We start from the raw sequence: 23,847 nt of genomic DNA on the forward strand, positions 1-23,847 counted from the left end.
GTCAGCAATTCACAAAGGTTGAATTCTTCTCCAAGTCTACCACCAAGTCTGTCACAGAAGTTGAATTCCTCAAGTTTATTTGCTAGCTCTCCAAAGTTATCAGCACCGGCCCAAGATAACATTCATTCAAATTCTCTAACATATATTGGATAATGGACTACGATGACATCTTTATTATCTTTGTTCTGTTTTAGTTTAGACATTTTGAATTGTATAGCAATTACTTTCCTATCACTGATTATATAGTTTTACGTTTATGTTGTAACTCACGATGTAATTGTAAATTTTTATAAATGATAAGCTGAGCATACAGTTTTGGTATCTCGCCAAAACCACTTATCCAACTTTATTTTCAGAGAACATACAACCAAAAAAATAGAGCATTGAGGAGACGTGTGTATTCATCGTATGAATGTAAAGCTTACATATTCAAAAAAAAAAAAAAAAAAAAAAAGGGAAAAAAGAAAAGGAAAAGCATACAAGAACTTAACAACTTTGTTACACAAATTATGAGGCTCAATCACTTGAGAGCCTATATCGCACTTAGGAAAGAGTTAGGGCTTGGAGGAATTGGAATATCAACAGTCCCTTCCAACATAAGCAGAACCTTATTCATCGAGGGTCGGAGTGCTGGTTCATACTGAACGCACCAAAGTCCCAGTTTAACCATTCTCTCCACTTGTTTTTTGTCAACCTCTTCTTCATCCCCAAGTAATTTAGCAAGGTCTCTAGCTTCAAAACAGTGGTAGGCCCATTCTTCAAGAACAGCTTCTTCCTCAGTTAGATTCCAGTCCACACACTTTCGACAACATATGATCTCCGAGAGTACAATACCGTAGCTGTAAACATCTGCTTTCACTGTGATGGGCAATTTCCGATGCCACTCTGGTGCAACATAACCCTTTGTCCCTCTGATGCCGGTAAACGTTTTGGTTTGGTCTTGCTTCAGCAGCTTTGCCAATCCAAAGTCAGAGATTTTTGCACATCCATACTCATTCATGAGAATGTTCTGAGGTTTTATGTCACAATGAATGATCTGTTGCTCACACTCTTCATGGAGATAAAGAATTCCTCTTGCTACATTGCGAGCAATTCCCATTCTATCATCCCAGCAAGGTTGTTTTTCTGGTGTGAAGAGTACATCTGCAAGCGACCCGTTGCTCATGTACTCAAAAACCAAAAGCCTGTTAGTTCCGTCATGGCAATACCCGAGCAGACGAACAAGGTTTCTGTGATGCGTTCTCCCAATAACTTTCATCTCAGTCTGAAACTCTCTTTCCCCTTCAGCCAACACTTTCTCTAGTTTTTTGATAGCTACAATCTTCTCGCCATTCGATATTGCCCCTTTATAAACTGCCCCAAATGATCCCCTACCAACCTCTTCCCTGAAACCGCCACTCACTTGCTCAAGTTCTGAATAAGTGAACGATCGTGGAGCAAAATTGTCACCGAGTTCAACATTTCCATCACAAGAGAGTTTTGTATACCGAAAATGATTTTTGTAAAACACAATTCCGGAAATTACCAAGAACATGCATCCAAAAGCAACAAATGAAGCACTAATAATTAGGATGTCCACTCGAAGCTCTTTCTTGTTTTCTTTTGGCATATTTCCATTTGGAGTAGTGGGTGTAGACGTACTTACCTTGATGAAAGCTATGTTTGAATCCCCGGGTTGCTTTCTTCCATATCTCAATGGAAGCCTTTGTTTTCGGCACGCCCTGTTTTTGAATAGTGCAGCTTCACAGTTACAGTCCTCTAAACAGGCTTGTGAGCAAGAATCTTGGGATTCTACTGTCAGAACAGAATATGAAACATCTTCCCATATGGTGTTAGCCGCTTCTTGCATGTTGTATGTAATATCTCCATTTTTTTTGCAACTTTCTGCAGTGAAATTCCTCTCGCAGCCTGCAGTCCAGTTCCCCTGTTGTACCATTTCGAATCCCGGAAGACATACACAGTCAGCCTTTTGATAATTTGTAACACAAAAACCATTTAATCCGCAAAGACCCCAAGGATCGCACTCATCATCTGAAGATGACCATAAAATTGACCAGTTTCCGCTCTGTTTCAGATCATGCGAGTACAGCCGGAATAACCCATTCGCATCAATTCTCGTGAGATAAATAGTTTCTTTTGTAGGATATCCTCCTTTCGTCAGATTCTTAATATTGAACCTAGTACCGTTTAGCAAGTATAGATGGCCATCAGCATCCAAGTTTAGCGTCACGTTATATCCAAAGCCATTTGTTCCAGTCGCATAGTAAGCATATGGAGGACCCACCGGGTACTGAACAAGGTTTCCATCATCTTGCATCCTCAGACGGAAGATACCCGTTGAGTGATGAGTGTCTGAAATACTAGAAACCAGCTCATGTTCTGGAAGGAGACGTTGACCGGGTAAAAGCGTATCAGTCGGGTACTCAAAACTCTGCCATATTATTTTTTGGTCGGAATTGTAGATGACAAAATTGCCAGAGTTAAGCATGGAAGCGGAAGCAGACCCAGAAGAATCAGCTACGACGGCTACCTGCTCTTGTGCCACTTCAAGGACAAGCCTGCCATCGCTTGCGAAACGCAAGGTAGCATTGCTGGAGACAGGTGGGCCATCACGGGTTGCAGTCCAGACAACGGTCTTCTCAGGAATTCCGGCAATAAAAATCCCAACAGAGTAGTCATCGCCTTGCTTGTAAAATCCAAAGGCATAGAGACCAGAATGTGACAACCACGTTGAGTTTGTGGTGGGTGTTAGAGAAGAGCCCCGGCTCACATTAGACTCCATTTGTTGAGCTGAAGCAGTGAAGAATACAGAGACAACAAGAAACAGAGTGATGAAATCCATAACAAGATAATGATACCTCTGTAACTTCTCCTTTCTCCACTTTTCATTTCCTTTGTTAACAATTGGTCTTAACGTGAAATACGCAAAGGACTCGGTCTTCAGTCTCTTTCCGACCGTCATTGACTTCCAAAGTCTACGAAGTCAGTCAAGAAACGGAATTGTCAAGCTTATTCATAAAAAAAAAAAAGAATTGTCAAACGTCCGAGAACCACGCAGGCTGACGCATCTTCCGAGCCGCGTCCGTGACTCTCTTCACGCTTTGATTTAATCATGGCCTGTTTGGAGTGTGAGTTGCATTATTTTTGGGATAACAGGAAGAATTGATAAATGAAATATAAAATAAAAAGAATTTGTTTAGAAAAATTTTGTATTGTAATAATTTTTTTTAAATAATAATAAAAAATTATTAATATGATATAAAGTTAAAATATTTTAAAGCTGATTTTTTTAAAAAAAGTAAAATAAAAAAAAATAAAACAAAAGAATTTTTCCGCCTTCGCCAAACAAGTGAGCTTTAAATTCTAGCTGGTTAGAATTGAAAAACTAATGCTTATTTATGCTCCGTTTGTTTCGACGTAAAATGGTTTCCGTCGTAAAATATTTTCGACGAAATCAATTTCAGAAAAAATTATTTTCTCGAAAATATCTTTCGGCGTTTGGTTCACATGAAAAAATTTGAATAATGAAAATGCAGCTGTCGCCAGAATCCGGCAACGATGACGATCGGAATCCCGGGAGCATGTTTGGCTGGATCCGGCCAAATTTGCCGGATTCCGGCAGGACTCCTCCGGATTCGGTCAGATCCGGCCGGATCAGTGGCCGGATTCCGGCCATTTTGGCCAGATCCGGCTAGAGCAGTAGCCGGACCCGGTCATATCCGGCTGGATTAGTGTCCGGATCCGGTCAGATCAGGCCGGATTCAGGCCATTTTGGCCGAATCAGGCCGGTTTCTGTCAATGGCCGGATTCTGGCCAATTTCTGCTGGAATCTGGTCCTCCAGTATTCGGTGCGGTTGCCGGATGTCTCCGGATTCCGGCAGCCGGCGGTTTTCCGGCGGCCTAATTCTGACATCCGGCACGGCAGTATTCCGTTGGACGGATTCCGACGCTGGCATAATCCCAGTGACTTGATGATGCTGGATTCCAGTGTCGCCTAATTTCGAACGACCAACTATTGTCGGATTCAGGCAATCAGATATCAAACGTGCGTGTAAGGACGAAGAATATAATTTTAGAAAATCGTTTTTCAAAAATTAAAAAAGGTTTTACGGTCAAACCGAATATGGTTTTCGTTGACCATTATTTTCGCCCCTACTAAACACTATAAAATACCGAAATCATTTTCTAGAAATCATTTTACGTCAAAACAAACGTAGCATTAGAAGATTTAGAATATAACTACGCATTGGTCTTGCATATTTATATTATAAATGAAATAAAATAAGCTAAAGTAAAGCATATCTAAGCTATTATTTTTTGAGACGCACAGCTGTCATGTCATTATATTGATCAATGATAATGTGAAGCACTATTATTATGCTTATATGCATTTGATGAGGACTTATGTCATTTAAGTATGTTCCTTACATGGTTTGAACTTGAAGCTCTTTTTTCTCTCTCCTCGTCTCTCACTTCCTCTGTCTGTATCCAAAGACATAGGCTGTTGATCGCCGGGAAGGGGGGCTTCTAAGCCTCCTTTCCCCGGTGGATTTTTTGTTCCCTCCATGGTGTTTACCACGGGAGGGTAGTTGTTCTCCCAGTCATCTTGGCTGTGGAGTTTTGTTTTCTCCGAGTCTTTTGGACTCTGGAGTTTGTGTTGTTTGGGTTTGTTTTTTCCTTTTCTTTCTTCTTGTTCTCTGGCAGGAGGTCCTTCCCGAGAGGTCCGGCGGGGGTTATTGTCTCTGTTTTGTCTCGCCGGTGGAGCGTATTGTGCATTATTCGTCTTCAAATTTCGACGCTAGATCTACGGCTATCCATCGGCTTTCTAGAGACACGCGCCGCCCAGATGGGCTCACCGACACTTTCTTGTTCCGCCGCTGCTGTTTCCGGCTGTCGGGATCTATGGTGGCCGGCGCGTGATTGCCACGCGCCAGTGAAGTTTTCTCTTCTACCGGCGCGTGGTGTCTCGCTCCGGCGTTTGCTCGCCGGGCAAAGGCGACGGACGGGGCTCTGGGTGGCTGATCTGTCGGCTGGCGGTTTTCGGGGGAGGCGCGTGCTGTACACGCGCCGGCCTCCGGCGAAGACAGTGCCCTCCCTCAGACTTTTTTGGATTGTATTTTCTGCTAGTTCTGTGTATATTCCCTTGTGTCTACTATTGATCACAGTTTGTCTATATGTAATGCACAAATGTTCATGGGCTTATTTGGTGTCTGCTTGACTAGGCCAATCCTCTTATGTTGATTGTTTGGGCTTTATTTGTAAAGAGGTGTTTTATTTGGGGTCCTTGTAATATTTGTGAATTGTATTTAGGCAATTGCTTCAAGTTAGACTTGCTTCTGACTTAAGGTTTAGGGGAGTCTTGTTCCTCTATTCTTGTACTCGCCCTTGGGGCCTTCAGTAATATATGATAGCAAATGCTATCCTGTTCGGTAAAAAAAAAAAAAAAGTATGTTCCTTACTCGCTGCTCACTAGTTAATTGTATCATTTAAATAATTAAACTGATTATTTTTCATTACCTTAAAAGAGAGTTCTATTTCATGGATTAAATTGTCTCCATCTGCGTTATCTAGCTATTGGTTTTGATTGATATGCGTCTGCCCCATCTTTGGATGATCTATGACATTGTTGACTTGGTCATCGGTTTTGTTTTATTCAATTAAATATTTTATTAACTTAAAAGTTTTTAAAATAATTTATAATTTATCCAAGTATTTTTTATTTTTTATTTTTAATTTTTTTTTAATTTTTAATTTTTAATTTTTATTTTTAAGTACATCAGTAACCGATTACAAGGAAAAATAAAAAACACAAATACAACAGGGTATGGGCAACCCAAATATTAAACTAAGAACGTAAGTACGCGAGGGCAATGCTTCCGAAGATGCGGGCCCTTTGACTCGAGGCACGGATGCCACAAAGCCGGGGTCACCATTAAAGGTGATTTCACAAGTGTATTGAGTCACAAGGACCCAAACACTAAAACAGGGGTAAACAGGGGGAGAGGGGTACAACGAGTAAGCCCAAAAAAAAGTAATACAAAAACAATAAAATAAACAGTAGCAGTCCAGAGGAAGGCGGGGTGGGAGCCGTCCATGACGGCGCGTGGGGAACACGCGCCGCCAAGGAGAGGCCTCTCATCAGCCGGATTCGCCGGCGTGGCCCAGAAACACCGGACGCGGTCGAGGGGGGAAGTGGGGAGCACAAACGTGGCATACACGCGCGGAGGAGAGTAAAGAGCTCGCTGGAGCGTATGTGCCACGCGCGGGGGAGCAGAAGCCGGCTGAGGAAAAAAGACCGTCGGTGGAAACCGGAGACGCCGGGGAACTCGGTGGTGAGGCGCGTGTCTTGTAATTGTTTGCGGAGGAGTGTAGATCTAGATCTGAAAAATTGAAACAAAACCCCTTGCCAAAAATTACAAAAAAATCGGTGGAAGGCGGAGGAAAATAGCCTGAATAGACGTTGTAGAGACACAAAAACCAGTAAAAAGCATGTAAGATAGGTGGGTGGATGGAGCTTATGCCTTAACTCCAAAGGCTTGAAAAACTGGAAAGAAGGTAGAAGGTTGAAGAGATAGATGATGGAAAGTGAGAAGTAAGGGTGGTCGGATGTTGGGGTGGAAGAAGAAGAGAGGAAAATGGAGATGGGTGGTGGGGAGGGAAGCACAGTGCTTCCCTCCCATGGCGGCTTGCACAGGAAAAAAAATCAGGGAGAAAAGGATGGAGGAGAGAGAACGGAGTGTTTTTTGTGCTTTCTCTTTTTTAATGAGTTTTTTAATATTAGAGTATCTCCTATTTATCCAAGTATTTGAACAACACATCTTAAGCTCAAATCATAATGTCAATTTTTTTGAAGGGGATAAATGTATTTTTATCGAGGTTTTGACAAATAGTCATTGAGTTTTAACCATAAAAAACAAATTGGTTCCTATCCTTAGAAAAAACTGACAAAATTCGTTCATCTAAAATGTCACCAATAATTAAATAGGGACACGTGTCCATTTTGCTTAGTCACTGCAAAAAGAAAAAAATAAAGAAAAAAGAAGAAAATAAAAGGAAAAAAGAAGATAAACTTGACTAGCAACCAATAAAAGGCACATTGGACTTCAATGTTAACTCCCTAAAAAGTTTTTCTAGTGTTGATAGATAGTTACAAATATGACATCGTTTTGTCAATACCCTAATAATCACACTTCAACCATCACGAACGTTCTATTTCCACAACCCCCGTCCTCTTTTGGTCTCTCCCTCCAAATTTCTTCTCTCTCCTACTACTGCTCTCTATTCTTTCTCTTTCTCTCTCTCTCTCTCTCTCTCTCTCTCTCTCTCTTTGAATCACGTTCAAGGTTCACGAGAAGATGAAGCGTCATGGACTTTGTTGACCAATCACACCGCACTTCGAACACAACTCTCCTCATCATCATTGTCCCCACCGATATTTAGGGAGTACATTCCTTCTATCTTTTTTGCTCATTTCGTTTCATGAAGCATATTAAGTTGTGGATTTAGTTTTCTTTAAATTAAGGGTTAAACACCATTTTAGTTCCTGAGATTTGGAAACTTTATTTTTTAGTCTCAAAGTTTCAATTTGTATCACAGATGATACTTCAATTTTGAAAAATGACCGAATAAGTACCTCGGTTAACTTCTCCGTCCAAAAACTAAGGGTCCGCCACATGTCAACCTCAAAGGTTGACACGTGGCACTATATAAAAAAAAATTAAAAGTTAAAAATCTTTAAAAAAATAATAATATTAATTTTTTTTTTTTTGAAAAAACAAAAAAAAAAACAAAGGGGTGCCTGAGCCACCTCCTTGGCCGGTCTGGGGTGGTCCAACCACCCCCAAAGGCTAAAACCAATCTTGAATTTTATTTATTTATTTATTTATTTTTTAATTAAGGGGTGGCCGAACCACCCCCCATGGGGTGGTTCAGCCACCCCCATGGTTGCCAAGGGGGGTGGCTCAGCCACCCCTTGTTTTTTTTTTGTTTTTTCAATTTTTTTTTTAATATTATTATTTTTTAAAGATTTTTAATTTTTAATTTTTTTTATATAGTGCCAAATGTAAACCTATGAGGTTGACATGTGACTGGCCGTTAATTTTTGGACGGAGAAGTTAACCAAGGTACTTATTCGGTCATTTCTCAAAATTGAGGTATCATCTGTGATGCAAATTGAAACTCAGGAACTAAAAAATAAAGTTTCAAAAACTCAGGAACTAGAGGAGTACTAAACCCTTAAATTAATGATGTTATATTTTACTTGATAGTTGTCTTTGTTTTCAAGTTTTTGGTATAGATTGTATAGTTATTACATACATTTTAGCTTGTAAGTTTTTAGTTTCATTTTTCTTTGGTTAATGTGTCTGCCTCTAATTCTAACTCAACACACAAACCCATTAGCTATATACCCACACACACCGCATAAATCTCGAAATAGTACATCCATGTATTATAAATAATTTGAAACTTCAAGCAACTTAAGGAGAAAAGTGTTAGGATTTTACCTTGAAGCTTGTTCTAGGCCCTCTTGCTCCAAGCCCGCTCCCTTCTATTCTTATCCGATCCTCTCCAATCTTTCAACTTCCATTCTATTTCTCTCTTTCTCTCTTTCACTCTCTCTCTCTTTTTTTTTTTTTTTTTTTTTTTTTTTTTTTTTTTTTCTCTTAGGGATGTTGGGTCGTGAGTTTGGGGGCACACATAATAGAATCTTAGCCCCAAAACAACCTTTTATAGCTCAAGAAATGATATTTTCTTGTCCCAGGTCCCATCGTTCGATCAGTGTTTCCCAACGGTCGAGTGGTGCTACATACTAATCAAACTATGCTCCGGACCGTTTGATTGCTGGTCTTAGACAACACTACACAATGTTTAATAAAATACACACAACTTTTGCTACAAGTCTCAAAATTGCGCATATGAACCCATTTAGGAAAGCTCTTTTGAAGATGGATGTGATGGCAACCATTCCAAGCTTGGTGAGTATCGTCTTATATTAAAAAATCAATAAATGCTTCTATAATCATTATCCTAAGCATTCCCCTTTAGTTACCCTTATCTCTATCGAATTTATCAACATACACCCGATTTCACATTTTAATCTATAATTTTGAAGTGGGGTGTTACAAAACACCCTCTGATCAGACTTCATATTGCTCTCTCTAAAGCTGAACCTTCATCTTATAGCAAGGTTGCCATTGACCCAAGATGAAAAGAAGTTGTGTGACTCGAATTTGATGCTTTCATGTCAAATGATACTTGGACTTTGTGTCATAGACCACTCCAACACAACATCATTCGAAATAAATGGATTTATAAAGTGAAAAAGAAAGCAAATGGATCTGTGGAGAGATTTTTAAAACTAGATTGGTTGCTAAAGGATTTGATCAATGATGTGGAGTGGATTGCACTGAGTCCTTTAGTTTCGTGTTCAAAACTTCAACCATTCAAATTATTCTAGCTATGGCAGTACATCTTGATTGGGAAATTCAACAGCTGGATGTGTCAAATGCCTTCTTACACGACAATTTGATTGAAAAGGGGTTTATATGTAGCAGCCTCGAATTTTAAGCATAAAAAACAAATTGGTTCCTATCCTTAGAAAAAACTGACAAAATCCGTTCATCTGAAATGTCCCCAATACTTAAATAGGGACACGTGTCCATTTTGCTTTGTCACTTGAAAAAAGAATAAGACCAATACGACATTGTTTTGTCAATACCCTAATAAACACACTTCAACCATCACGAACGTTCTGAGCTCGCTTGGCAAACATTTTTTTTTTTGTGTTTGAGAATTGTTTTCGAGAACAAAAACTAAAAATCGTTTTTTTTTTTCATTAAAAAAGTGTTTGGCAGGCTGTTTTCGAAAACAATTTTTGAAAACAGAAAACAGTACCTAAAGCATTTGGACAATTATTTTCAAAACTGTTTTCACTTAAGAAGAAAATAGAAAACTATTTGGCGTTTCTATATATTTTTTGTTTTTTCCATTTATTGGGTGATTTCCAAATGGAATTTTGTTAAATTTATATGTCATTAGACTTGAATAACATTGTGATTATTAAGGTGTTCAAAGCAAAACTCTTTCACACTCTTTTTGTGAAAAACTATTCATGATGTATGCTCTATTCGAGTGGCCAACAAGAGGTCCTTTTTAGTAACCAAACTTGTCACTTTCTTGCATGAAGAATATAGATAAATTGTTACGAGTGAGTGGAGAAAGAAAGCCACAACCTAAGGTTAAGGATGCGAGAATTGTTTAAGCCTGTGCCTAGAAAGGCTTTGATACTATAAAAGACTTTGAAATGGGAGAAAATTTTCCTTGTTAATTATAAAATGATGTTCACTGTATTATATATTGTTTGTACATGGAGATACTTATAGAAAGATCTTTACAACAAATCAGAATTAATATCAAACATGATACTATTGCTCCTACATGAGAAGATGTCTGCCAATCTTTCCTTATAAGTTCTGGATTGCCATTTTGTGCGGGCTACGGCTATATTCTGTGAATGACTATGACAAGTGTGGACTTGCTTATTTGAGCCATATTTGTTTTGATGAGTTGTCTTGATTCCACACATGATTGAGTGATATGCGTGAGAGGATGCTGCAAAAGGATCTCCAAGATATTGTCTTGATGAGTTGCCTTTGATGTCACACATGATTGAGTGATATGCGTGATGAGATGCTATAGGAGGATCTTCAAGGTGTTGTGTTTCAGTGGTGTGATCTTCAACGAAAACAGTTGTATCATCAATATGGTTAACAATGGAGAATTCAAAAGCAGCTGGCTTTAAGACTTTAAATCATTCAAAAATGCTGCCCATTTGGCAAATTGCGCATCTTTCTCATTATCATCGAAAAAAAAAAACAGTACAAAAGAATGTGCTTTTTGCATTTTGGCATGCATTAGAAACAAACACTATAACACTCTAATTGCAAAAACCAAAACTCAAGTATAAGAGAAGAATCCATCCCCTTTCAGGACCATACCATAATAAAGCAATGACATACATTGAAATTTATTTTCAAGAAAATTGAAGAAAATCCGAAGACCTTTCCAATCTCAAATGCCAGACATTAGCTACCAGACCATTAAGAGCAAAATATCGAAACAATAAAGAGAGAAAAAAAAAAAAAAAAAAAAAAGAATACATAGCACACTAAAAAAACAAAAAACCAAGTGGTGATTAAACAGTAATTGAATTACAGATTCTCACCTTGACATCCCTGTGAGAATGAAACTTCCCCAAGTTGTGGATGATCAACCTCATATCTTCGACCTGAAACACAACATAAACTCCTTACCCTACTAATCATAACATTACATACCAAAAAAAAAAAAAACATGAATAACAACAAAATGTACCCTAACGGGTAAGGAATACCTACAATAGTTCTTTATCAACAGCAACCTCCTTGACAGCAGAGTTTGCTTTCTTTCTAGTATCCACCTCTATGTCTCTCTTTTCACACATATCCTAATTAGACTTGGGCTTTGTCTTTGCAGCTTTCGAATTCTCCTTGGAAGATCTTCAAAATCATACTGGACATACACCAAACAAGTAGTGAACATTGAAAAAGAATCCTAAACTAGATTTATGCCAAATTATATTTCAGCACATAGGAAATGAGCTAAACAGAGAGTGAGACCTTCATGGTCGAATTCACCACACACAAGTCTAATTTTATTTCTCTTTTCCCCATTTTCTCATCAACCAAGCAGAGCTAGAACAGCTCATACCAACCCCAACCCAACAGTATAATCCAAAACCCACTTCAATCATACCCCAATAATAGACAAATGCACAATAAAACGACTCAAAATCATTGGAAAGAATTGCAAAATAGTAGGAAATCAAAAATCATTGGAGCTTGACTACTACACAGTGACAGAATGTAGACCTAGGTTAAAGCTAGGAAAAGGAAAATCACTCACCAAATCGAAATTACAGATGTGGCAGCCCTGATGATGCATAGAACGTAGACCTGCTCATGATGATGCTGGAATCCAGTCGTGCGATGGGTTATGGAGTAGATGCAGGAATTGAATAGGTTGGTTGAGGGTGACGTGAAGAGAAAGATGGAGGAGTAAAGGCTGAGTGAAGATGGAGTAAAGGCTGCTTGAAGATGGAGCAAAGGCTTCTGTGATTTGGTTGAAGACTTGAAGATGGAGGCTAATTTACGGTTGGTTAAAGGAAGGGTGAAGATGGAGATGAAACTTGAAAGTCCATAAAATCCTTACAAAAATGTTGTACCATGGCTCGAATGGTGGCCTTGCTACTATGCACTTAAAATGAGAACCATTTTCAGACTTTTTCTGCGCGTGTTTTGAGACTTGAAATGAGAATAGTTTTAAGAAACAGGTTAGAATTGCTTCTTAAAAGTGTGTTTCGATGAGTTTTTGTTTTCATTGTTTTTGTTTTAAAAACAACAAACCGTGTGTCCTTGTTTAAACACATTTTCTGTTTTGGAAACAGAAAACCTATTTCCAAATCAAATTACCAAACAGGCTCTATTTCCGCAACCCCCGTCCTCTTTTGGTCTTTCCTTCCAAATTTCTTCTCTCTCCTACTAGTCTCTCTTCTCTCTCTCTCTCTCTCTTGGAATCACGTTCAAGGTTCACAAGGAAATGAAGCTTCACGGACTTCGTTGTCCAATCACACCGCACCTTTAATACAACTCTCCTCATCATCATTGTCCCCACTGACATCTGGGGAGTATGTTCCTTCCATCTTTTTTGCTCATTTCGTTTCATGAAACATATTAAGTTGTAGATTTAGTTTTCTTTAAGTTAATGATGCTATATTTTACTTAATAGTTGCCTTTGTTTTCAAGTTTTTGGTATAGTTATTGAATACATTTTAGCCTGTAAGTTTTTAGTTTAATTTTTCTTTGGTTAATGTGTCTGCCTCTAATTTTAACCCAACACACAAACCCATTAGCTATATACCCACACACACCACATAAATCTCGAAGTAGTACATCTATGTACTATAAATAATTTGAAATTTCAAGAAACTTAAAGAGAAAAGTATTAGGATTTTACCTTGAAGCTTGTTCTAGGCCCTCTTGCTCCAAGCCTAATCCTTTCTATTCTTATCTGATCCTCTCCAGTCTATCAACTTCCATTCTCTCTCTCTTTTTTTTTTCTTTTTATTCTCTTAGGGATGTTGGGTTGTAAGTATGGGGGCACACATAATGGAATCTTAGCCCAAAACAACATTTTATAGCTCAAGAAGTGATATTTCTGTGTCCCAGGTCCTATCAATCAATTGGTGTTTCCCAACGTTCAAATGGTTCTCCATATTAATTGAACAATGCTTCGGACTGTTTGATTGTTGGTTCTAGACAGCACTGCACAATATTTAGTAAAATATACACAACTTTTGCTATAGGTCTCAAAATTGCACATATGAACCCATTAAAGAAAGCTCTTTTGAAGACGGATGTTGTGGCAACCATTCTAAGCCTGGTGAGTATCGTCTTATATTAAAAAATCAATAAATGCATCCATAATCATTATCCCAATCATTCCCCTTTAGTTACCCTTATCTCTATCGAATGTATCAACATTACACGCGATTTCACATTTTAATCTATGATTTTGAAGGGGTGTTACAAAACACCCTCTCATCAGACTTCATATTGCCCTTTCTAAAGTTGAACCTTCATCCTATAGCAAGGCTGCCATTGACCCAAGATGAAGAGAAGCTTTGGGACTCGAATTTGATGCTTTCATGTCAAATGGTTCTTGGACTTTGTTTCATAGACCACTCCGACACAACACCATTCGAAATAAATGGGTTTATAAGGTGAAAAAGAAAGCAAATGGATTTATGGAGAGATTTTTAAAGCTAGATTGTTTGCTAAAGGATTTGTTCAACGATGTGGAGTGGATTACACTGAGACCTTTAGTTTCGTGTTCAAAACTTCAACCATCCAAATTATTCTAGTTATGGCAGTACATCTTGATTGGGAAATTCGACAGCTGGATGTGTCAAATGCCTTCTTACACGGCAATTTGATTGAAAAGGTTTATATGTAGCAACCTCGAGGATTCATTGATAAGGAAAAACCAGATTTTGTGTGTAAATTGCACAAAGCCACTTATGGCTTAAAACAAATTCAAAGAGCTTAGTTCACTAGGCTGTCCAATTTTCTACTTGATATTGGGTTTACGGCCTCCATAATGGACACATCTCTATTTATTTACACTTGTGGCAAGATTCACATTTACAAGCATGTTTACGTGCATGATATAATCATCACAGGTACTAATTCATTTGTTATTTAATTCACTTGTCATACAGCTGCGACATGAATTCCCTGTGAAGGACTTAGGTTCGTTAAAAATTTTTTTTGGAATTCAAGTCACTCGCAGCAACAGTGGTCTTCATTTGTGTCAAATGAAATATAAATCTTATTTGATTGGCAGAAGAGACATGGATGGTGCAAAACCTACCAAGTTACCATGCCCATCTTGGTCCAAGTTATCTAAACTTTATGGCGAGTTGTTGCTGGATCCTACTGCCTACAGACACGTCATGGGAGCCCTCCAAAACAGTACCCTTACTTGGTTAGAAATTTCATTCTCAGTGTCGTGACAAAACTAATTTTAGACCTTTACACGACGCTCAGTCAATCGACTTTATTAGTACATGCATTCTCCATCTATACAATGGCAGCTGCAAAGAGAGTGTTGGGGTGCTTTAAAGGTTCCATCGATCATGGGCTCTACTACACTAAAGGCAATCTTCAACCTAATGCCTCTGTGATTCAGATTCGGCAAGATGCTCTAATAATTGCAGATGTACCACTTGATTTGCTATGTTTTTAGGTGATTGCCTAGTATCCAGGAGTGCAAAGAAACACATTGTCATCTCAAGATCTAGCACTGAGGCTGAGTATAGATCTTTTATTGTTACTACTGTGGAGCTTTTTTGGCTTACGATGTTGTTTAAAGAAATTTGTTATTCCTCTTCCTGTTGCTCATTTCCTTTTGTGTGAAAATATTAGTGCTCTAGCTTTGGCTTTTAACCCTGTGTTTCATTCTGGATCCAATTACATGGAGGTTGACTACCACTTTGTTTGCGAAAAGGTTCCTAATCGAGATATAATAGTCAAATTCATCTCTACTAAAGATAAGGTGGCAGATGTATTTACCAAAGGTTTATCTGCTGCTACATTTCTGTTTTAAAAGTTGAAGTTGATGGTAGTTCTTCCCCCATCACCTTGAGGGGGGCTTTTATAGTATCGAATGTAGAGGATTCAGTTGCAGACGAAAGAGCTTCAGTTATAGCAGAAGATGCAGACAAGCCGAGTGCCACACTGTCAAGTAATCAAACATAAGTTGAAGAAGATAAAGTTTCTGTTAGCAATTCACAAAGGTTGAACTCTTCTCCAAGTCTACCACCAAGTCTGTCACAGAAGTTGAAGTTGTCCTCAAGTGTATTTGCTAGCTCTCCAAAGTTATCAGCACCTGCCCAAGATAACATTCATTCAAATTCTCAAACATTGGATAATGGACTACGATGACATCTTTATTATCTTTGTTCTCTTTTAGTTTAGACATTTTGAATAGTATAGCTAGCAATTACTTTCCTTATCACCGATTATATAGTTTTACGTTTATGTTGTAACTCAAACAATGTAATTGTCAATAATTATAAATGATAAGCTGAGCATATATATACAGTTTTGGTATGTAGGCAAAACCACTTATCCAACTTTATTTTCAGAGAACATACAACCAAAAAAATAGAGCATCGAGGAGACGTGTACATGCATCATATGAATATAAAGCTTACATGTTAAAAAAAATAAAAAATAAAACTAAAAATGAAGCATAAAAGAACTTAACAAGTTTGTTATACAAATTATGAGGCTCAATCACTTGAGAGCCTATATTGCGCTTAGGAAAGAGTTAGGGCTTGGTGGAATTGGAATATCAACAGTCCCTTCCAACATAAGCAAAACCTTCTTCATTGACGGCCGAAGTGACGGTTCATCCTGAATGCACCAGAGTCCTAGTTTAACCATTCTATCTACTTGTTTCTTATCAGCCTCTTCATTCCCAACTAATTTAGTTAGGTCACCAACTTCAAAACAATGGTACACCCATTCTTCAAGAACAGCTTCTTCTTCGGGTAGATTCCAGTCTACACTCTTTCGACAACATATGATCTCTAAGAGCAAAATGCCGTAGCTGTAAACATCTACTTTCACTGTGATGGGCAGTTTCCGATGCCACTCTGGTGCAACATACCCCTTTGTCCCTCTGATGCCGGTAAAGGTATTGGTTTGGTCTGGCTTGAGCAGCTTTGCCAATCCAAAGTCAGAGATTTTTGCACAACCAAACTCATCCATGAGAATGTTTTGAGGCTTTATGTCACAATGAATGATCTGTTGCTCACACTCTTCATGGAGATAAAGAATCCCCCTTGCTACGTTGCGAGCAATTCCCATTCGTTCATCCCAACAAGGCTGTTTTCCTGGTGTGAAGAGTATATCTGCAAGTGATCCGTTGCTCATGTACTCGTATACCAAAAGCCTATGAATTCCATCATGGCAATACCCGAGCAGACGGACTAGGTTTCTGTGATGCGTTCTCCCAATAACTTTCATCTCTGTCTGAAACTCTCTTTCCCCTTCAGCCAACACTTTCTGTAGTCTTTTTACAGCTACGACCTTCTGGCAATTTAACATCGTCCCTTTAAAAACTGCCCCGAATGCTCCTCTACCAACCTCTTCCCTGAAACCATCCGTCACTTTTTCCAGTTCTGAATAAGTGAACGATCGTAGAGCAAAATCGTCACTGAGTTCAACAGTTCCATTACAAGAGAGTTTTCTATACCGGAAATGGTTTTTGTAAAACACAATTCCGGAAATTACCAACATCATGCATCCAAAAGCACCAATTGAAGCACTAATAATTAGGATGTACACTCGAACCTTTCTCTTGTTTTCTTTCGCCATATTTCCATTTTGAGTAGTGGGTGCAGACGGTGTAGACGTACTTACCTTGATGAAAGCAATGTTTGAATCAGTCTGGCTTCTCCCATATCTCAATGGAAGCCTTTGTTTTCGGCACGTCCTGTCTTTGAATAGCGCAGCTTCACAGTTACAGTCCTCCAAACAGGCTTGTTTGCAAGAATCTTTGAATGGCACTGTCAAAGCAGAATATGAAACATCTTCCCATATGGTGTTAGGCACTTCTTGCATGTTGTATGTAATATCTCCATTTTTGCTTTTGCAACTTTCTGCAGTGAAATTCCTCTCGCAGCCAGCAGTCCAGTTGCCCTGTTGAACCATTACGAATCCCGGAAGACATACACATTCGTTTGGAACACAATAACCATTTAATCCGCAAAGACCCTTTGGATCACACCCATCAGATGAAGATGACCATACAATTGACCAGTTTCCTTTCCCTTTCAGATTATGTTTGTACAGCCGGAATATCCCATCAGTATCAATTCTCGCGAGGTAAATAGTTTCTGCTGTAGGATTTCCTCTATTCGTTAGATTCCCAATGTCGAAACTAGTAGCGTTTAGCAAGTAGAGATACCCATCAGTATCCATGTTTAGCGTCACGTTATCTCCGGAGCCATCTGTCCCAGTAGCAAAGTAAGCATATGTTGCTGTGTCTGGAGTATCCACCGGGTACTGAACAAGGTTTCCATCATTTTGCATCTTCAGACGGAAGATACCCGTCGAGTGATCTGTGTCTGAAATACTAGAAAACAGCTCTTTACCTGCAAAGAGACGTTGACTGGGTAGAATTGTATCAGTCGGGTGCTCAAAACTCTGCCATATTATTTTTCGAACGGAATTGTAGATGACAAAATTGCCCGAGTTAAGCATGGAAGCCGAAGCAGACCCAGAAGAATCAGCTACGACGGCAACAATTCAAGGACAAGCCTTCCATCGCTTGCGAAAAGCAAGGTAGCATTGCTGGAGATAGGTGGGTTATCACGGCTTGCAGTCCAGACAACGGTCTTCTCAGGAATTCCGGCAATAAAAATCCCAACAGAGTAGCCATTGCCTCGCTTGTTGTAAAGACCAAGAAAAAATTAAATAGGAAATGTTGCAATTAATAAATAGAAAAGTACAAGAAAATAAATAAATAAATATACATATATATATATATATATAGGTGAGTGGCATTTTAGTAATTTTCCCTTCTCCCTTGGTTCACGCACTACCCCCCCCCTTATTCTTCTTCTTTCTTCTTTCTTCTTCTATTCTTCTGCCATCTTCTCTGTTCTTCATTTCTTCTTCTTTCTTTTCTCTTCACCGAATGAGAGAGTGAGATCATGAGATTGAGAGAGTGGAGAGATAGAGAGATGAGACCGAGAGAGAACCGAGAGATGTGAGAGCCGAGAGATGTTGAGAGAGAGATGAGATCGGGAGAGTTGAGGAGTGATCGGAGCCCGATCCTCCGGTGGGTGGCGCCGTCGAGTCCAGAGGACGCTGGCGACGCGATCTCCGGTGAAGACCCATGGAAACCGAGAGAGAGACCCGCGACCCGCGACCCATGACCCGCTGAACCCGTGAGGAAGACCCGGTCCTCCAGGAGTGATTTTCCGGCGAGTTTTCCGGCGACTGCCAGTGGCGTTTTCCGGCGGATTTGTTGAGGAAAATCCCCAAGGTGTAAATCCTATAATTTTGTAGATTAATTGTTGATTGTTGAAATTAGGGTTTCATGATTTTATTTGGGGTTTTTCTACTGTTTGGCCGGTTGATTATGATTATTGTTGCAACATATGGGTTCGAATTTATGGTATGGGTTTTCATAGAATTGATTTGGGTTATCTTTGGAGTTGAAATCTAGGGTTCATGTGGGGGTATTAGCCGAATTGGAGATGGATTTTGGGTCTTTGGTATTTGATTTATTTCCTCTGTTTTGGAAATTGAATGGCATAATATATGTACGTGATTCCTAATGATTTTGATGGAACCCGTGGGGTGTAGAGGCTCGAAAGTGTCCTATTTTGGGGGTTTATTTGAGTTGGTTTGTGATTTTGGTTATAGATGGCTATGATTATATGATATTTGTGTTGGATTAGTGATTTGAATCTTAAAAGGTTTTGTTGATCTCCTTGTTGTGATTGTGTGGAGTTTTGGTTGGTTCTCTTGGGGTCTTTGACTTCCTATTGTTTAATTGAGTGTTTTGATTATGTCTTGAGGCTTTTATTTAGTAAGAAGTTAGATTTGAACTTATAATGGATTGGTTGTGAGGACTTTACCTTATCTTGGGTATGTGGTTGTTGGAGGATATAGATTGCTAGTTATTTGATAAATTGTAGATGGTGGTGGTGTGATGGATGATTTGATGATGTCAATGGTTTATGTTTACTTGTTAGAGATTGAGTTTAATGTTGGATTGGAGTGATTGGTGTTTTGGGTTGACTTGGCAGCTCTTAATTCCAATGAGTTTGATGTGAAGGTGGTTGTGATTTTTAAGAATAGATTGTTGATGGTTGATTGAAGAAGAATTCGAAGTGGAATTGAGGTAGTGTTGTATTAGAGGACCAAAAGGTTGGAGTTGTTTTAATAATTAAGGCTCCTTTTGGCTAGGAGACTTTATGTGGATGAAGGTTTTAGTGTGGGTTGATCCTTTGACATGGTTGTGGCTATTGGAAATTGTTTGTGAACAAGTGAATGTTAAGAATGGTAATCTTAAATAGGAAATAAATATAGGGGTAATACAATGAATAAGCATCAAGATTGGACACAAGGTATAATATTGCAATACGAGTTGATAGTTTAGTTTGATTGAATCATTATGGTTACATAGTCTAGAGGATGCCTACATTTAGTTAAAAGGACAAAGTAGTAAATATAATAGTAATTGTATTTAATGGTTAAAGAAATGGAATAAATTACAAACCTAGAGCCTAAGAACAATACTTGGCTTTAGTTAATAAATATACTACCATATGTAATTGTAATCTGATCTAATGAGAATTACTAAATTAATATGATAATAAGGCAACTAAGTACCTAATCCACATACCCATGTATACTAAGTATTTTAGAGTATCATTGGTTAGGTTTAAGTGTTGTATGTGTACATGTATATATGTATATGTACATATGCATATATATGAGTCCAAAATATATTGCTAACTTGGTAAATAAAACAAGCGGCCATAAAAAGGGTTATGAATAATAATGTTAAACAACAAAGATAAATGCACTAGTAAAAATAGTAAATGCATTGTGTAGTAATAAACGAGATAAGATGTGGACCTATAATCAATGATTGACCTAATAATAGTTTAAGGTACCTAGCTAGCTTTAGAAGCGAGTGACGTGACGCGTGAGCAAGCGGGTAGTTTCTGTGTCATAGAGTTTAGGTTCAATAGCATAGTCTAATGCTACCATTGTTTGCAGGATCGTGTTATAATTGGAGACTTCAATGGGTTCTCCAATGTAGAGTTCGAGTTGGAGTCCAATGCAGCCGAGGTGGGTATTCCACTCACTGAGAAAATATATATTTTTATATGTATTGGATTGATAAAAATATATATGTTGTTTATGAAACCGAACCAACCATATGATGAAATGTATGTTTTGAGATGATTTGTTTAGTTTCGATTATGTTCAAATATTATCAATGATGTTTAAGAATTGATGCATGAGTGAAAGGTGTTAATTGATTTAAAGTGTTTGAGTATGTTTTGCGGTTGAGATTTAAATTATGCAAATTGTTTGAGAACATGTCATGTTGAAACTGCGTAGATTTGATAAAGAAACTAAGTTTTGAATGATTTCAAAGTGGTGGGTAAAATGCTGGATTTGTTTAGTTTTAAAAGGGTGTGATTTAACAACTGCATGATTTCAGCGTGACACAGTAGTGCAATATATACCGGTCAAGCACGGAACATTGAGCATGTAGTATAGAGCATACATACCAGCAGTATCAGTATATCAGCAGCATAACAGTATCAGCAGTATCAGTATCAGCAGCATAACAGTATCAGCCCCAGTTCATGCATAGCATTATAGCATTGTTTTGTGAGAGAGGTTTTTATGTTATGAGTAGTTTTGCTAGACGTATTAGTATGCATAAGAGTCTTCATGAAAAAGATCTTATGTATATTTTTATCGGATGGTCACATGTGTTAATATCATACATTGAACTTGAAAGTACATGGATACATGACTACCCAGGTGCGAGTAATGACATGTCTATGAGTGGGAAGGTTGACTGTTCTTGTTCTTCAGGAAAGACGTGTTAGCATGATTGAGTTTAACTCTAGTGCTCTCATGATCTACTGACGTCAAGACACGAAGTTGGAATACGATTAGAGATGGTGTTGCGAGTGTTTTGTTGAAGGATGTTATCCTAGTACGGAAGAGTAAGATGCCATGTTCTTTGCTTAAGACCTATGTGTATACGTGATATCTGTGATGGAGTGATCGTGTGCACATATGTCCAAGCGACCGGTGAAAAGTATTATTACAGAGGGGTCTATATGTAGAAACTTCCAAGGAGGGATGTATGGAACTTCTACATATTTTCACAGCTATATAGTATGTTTTAAATGATTTCTGAATAGTCGGTGTTTGCTACATTAGCTATTGGTAAATTGTGGCTAATATAGTGCTCGCACGACTAAAATAATATAAAGGTTGGTTCTTTGTGAAAACTCAGTTAGTCTTATACCACTGAGGTCTTAGTATGAGGTATACTAAGGCTGTGAGCTCATTCTTTCACCTATGCGGATGTGGATACCACCACAACCGTGTAGATGATGTTTCTTTGGCTGCAGGTACTTCGGTATAGTCGATGGGTCGGTAGCAGTGTGCTTGAGATATTATGACTGAAGCTCGCCGCGACAGTTGTAATTGTCGGACCACGGGTTGTCCACTATTTTATAGGTTTGGTATGGCTTGTGACGTTTGTGTCACTTATTCTTTGTTAAGCCATTATTGTTATAGTGTTAATAAGACTCAAACAGATAAATGTTAAATGGCTCTTTGTTGTAATTAACTTGTGATAGATATATAAGTTGTAATTTTCGCTATTCAGATTTATGTTTTCCGCTGCATAGATAGATGTATGTTATACTCTGATTATCAGGTACATGTTATGGGACATGTGCCATATGTTGGCTGAGCGACACGTAGTCGTGCCACTGCGATAACTCGTTTTATGTTTGTATAAAAAAAAAAAAAAAAAAAACGGGTCGTCACACTTGTAAAATCCAAAGGCATAGAGACCAGAATGTGACAACCACGTTGAGTTTGTGGTGGGTGTTAGAGAAGAGCCTCGGCTCACATTAGACTCCATTTGTTGAGCTGAAACAGTGAAGAATACAGAGAGAACAAGAAACAGAGTGATGAAATCCATAACAAGATAATAATATCTCTCTGTAACTTCTCCTTTCTCCACTTTTCATTTCCTTCCTTACAAATTGGTTTTAACATGAAATTCGCAAAGGACTTGGTCTTCAGCCTCTTTCCGACCCTCATTGACTTCCAAAGTCTACGAACTCAGTCAAGAAACGGAATTGTCAAACTCGAACCACGGAGGTCGACGCATCTTCGAAGCCGTGTCCAAGACTCTCTCACGCTTTGCTTTACTCTATTACGATTTACGAGCTTTGAATTCAACTGGTTAGAATTGAAAACTACTGCTTATTAGCCTTATTTAGAATATAATAACTACGCATTGGTCTCACATATTTATATTATAAAAGAAATAGAATAAGCTAATGTAAAGCATATCAAAGCTATTATTTGTTTTGAGAAGCACTGTTGATGCTATTTTTTGCTTGATGACATGGCAGCTCCCGATTCGTCGCTCCGCCTGTAACCTACAACAAAGCAAAGGCCCGCCGGGGGTTGGCCGGCGGAACCTCCTCCGATGCCCAAATCAGTTGAGAGAGAGAGGGAGGCACCTCTATTAGATAGATCAGATGCATACCTTTTTAGATGATGTGTATATGTAGGCTCCATTCTACTATTGATTCATAGCAAAAGTCTTGTTATTGTATAGTGTGAACAGTGACCAATAAGGTGTGAAGATATTAGGGATGGTGCTACATGCTGATTTCTGACCTGATTTGACAAGTACTAAGATCATAATAAATGCTAAGGATCCTGGTGACTCCCGACCAACCATATGTTCCCGAAACCTTGGTCACTCCCGACCAAGCATATATTCCGAGTGGTTATTCTCGATAGACCACATAATCTCGACCAAACGTACCTTCCCGAGTGGGGAATAATAATTCCCCAACAGTTACCCCCCAATTCTTTTATCTCTCATTTGAGATAAAGAGAATTAAGCAAGGAATTTACGGAAACCGATGCTTCGAAATTCTAGAGTTTCAAACTTTCCCGCTCCTTGAACCTCTTGTGATAAAGTGACTTTTCTTGAGCTTTGGTCGAGTTTCCCTAGTTTCTACAAACTCTTCAAGATCTCTCATGATAATTCCACTGATTCATGGGTGCTGAACGCATAGAGCTTATTGTAGTCTTCATGAAAACTCGAAAAATTTATGTTAACTATCCCCCCTTAGACAAGGGGTGTGTTTCCTGGCCGACGACCCTACTCGATTGCTCTCGACCTCCCCTATAACCTCGGGTAAGGAGAACCTCTCGGGAACGCTAAGCTCAAGGAGCCGCCTTAATGGCGTGTGCTAATGCGATCCTTTAGTGCGTTGGGGATCCAATGTACATGTGATCTCCAGCCCTTGGTCCTGATACGATTAAGGGAGTACGCAGAGTTTTTCTATCATCAGGAAAGGTGCGTCCTCCTTCACGTCTCTCGTTTTGTGGACTTTCGACTGACACCAAAGTTGCTTATTCTGAGAATGTTTGCGTC

General features: G+C 38.7%; 1 protein-coding gene, 1 long non-coding RNA gene and 1 pseudogene across 2 annotated transcripts; 1 reads left to right on the forward strand and 2 right to left on the reverse strand.

The window, feature by feature from the left end:
• Positions 1-382: 382 nt before the first annotated feature.
• Positions 383-3,022, reverse strand: LOC133857673 (G-type lectin S-receptor-like serine/threonine-protein kinase LECRK3). Its single transcript, XM_062292968.1, has one exon. The coding sequence runs from the start codon at positions 2,960-2,962 to the stop codon at positions 533-535; it is 2,430 nt and encodes an 809-aa protein (XP_062148952.1). The 5' UTR covers positions 2,963-3,022; the 3' UTR covers positions 383-532.
• Positions 3,023-15,767: 12,745 nt separating this feature from the next.
• LOC133856746 (G-type lectin S-receptor-like serine/threonine-protein kinase LECRK3) lies at positions 15,768-22,395 on the reverse strand (annotated as a pseudogene).
• Positions 18,266-22,046, forward strand: LOC133856536 (uncharacterized). The gene is made up of 3 exons (XR_009898217.1): positions 18,266-18,657; positions 20,406-20,477; positions 21,767-22,046. It is a non-coding gene; the product is annotated as an uncharacterized LOC133856536 (long non-coding RNA).
• Positions 22,396-23,847: the final 1,452 nt, after the last annotated feature.

This window comes from Alnus glutinosa, chromosome 14, assembly GCF_958979055.1.
Source record: "Alnus glutinosa chromosome 14, dhAlnGlut1.1, whole genome shotgun sequence".
Lineage (NCBI taxonomy): Eukaryota > Viridiplantae > Streptophyta > Magnoliopsida > Fagales > Betulaceae > Alnus > Alnus glutinosa.

Excerpts from the sequence above, each read along its gene's own strand:
- LOC133857673 (XM_062292968.1), bottom strand. The coding sequence starts at position 2,962 with ATGACGGTCGGAAAGAGACTGAAGACCGAGTCCTTTGCGTATTTCACG.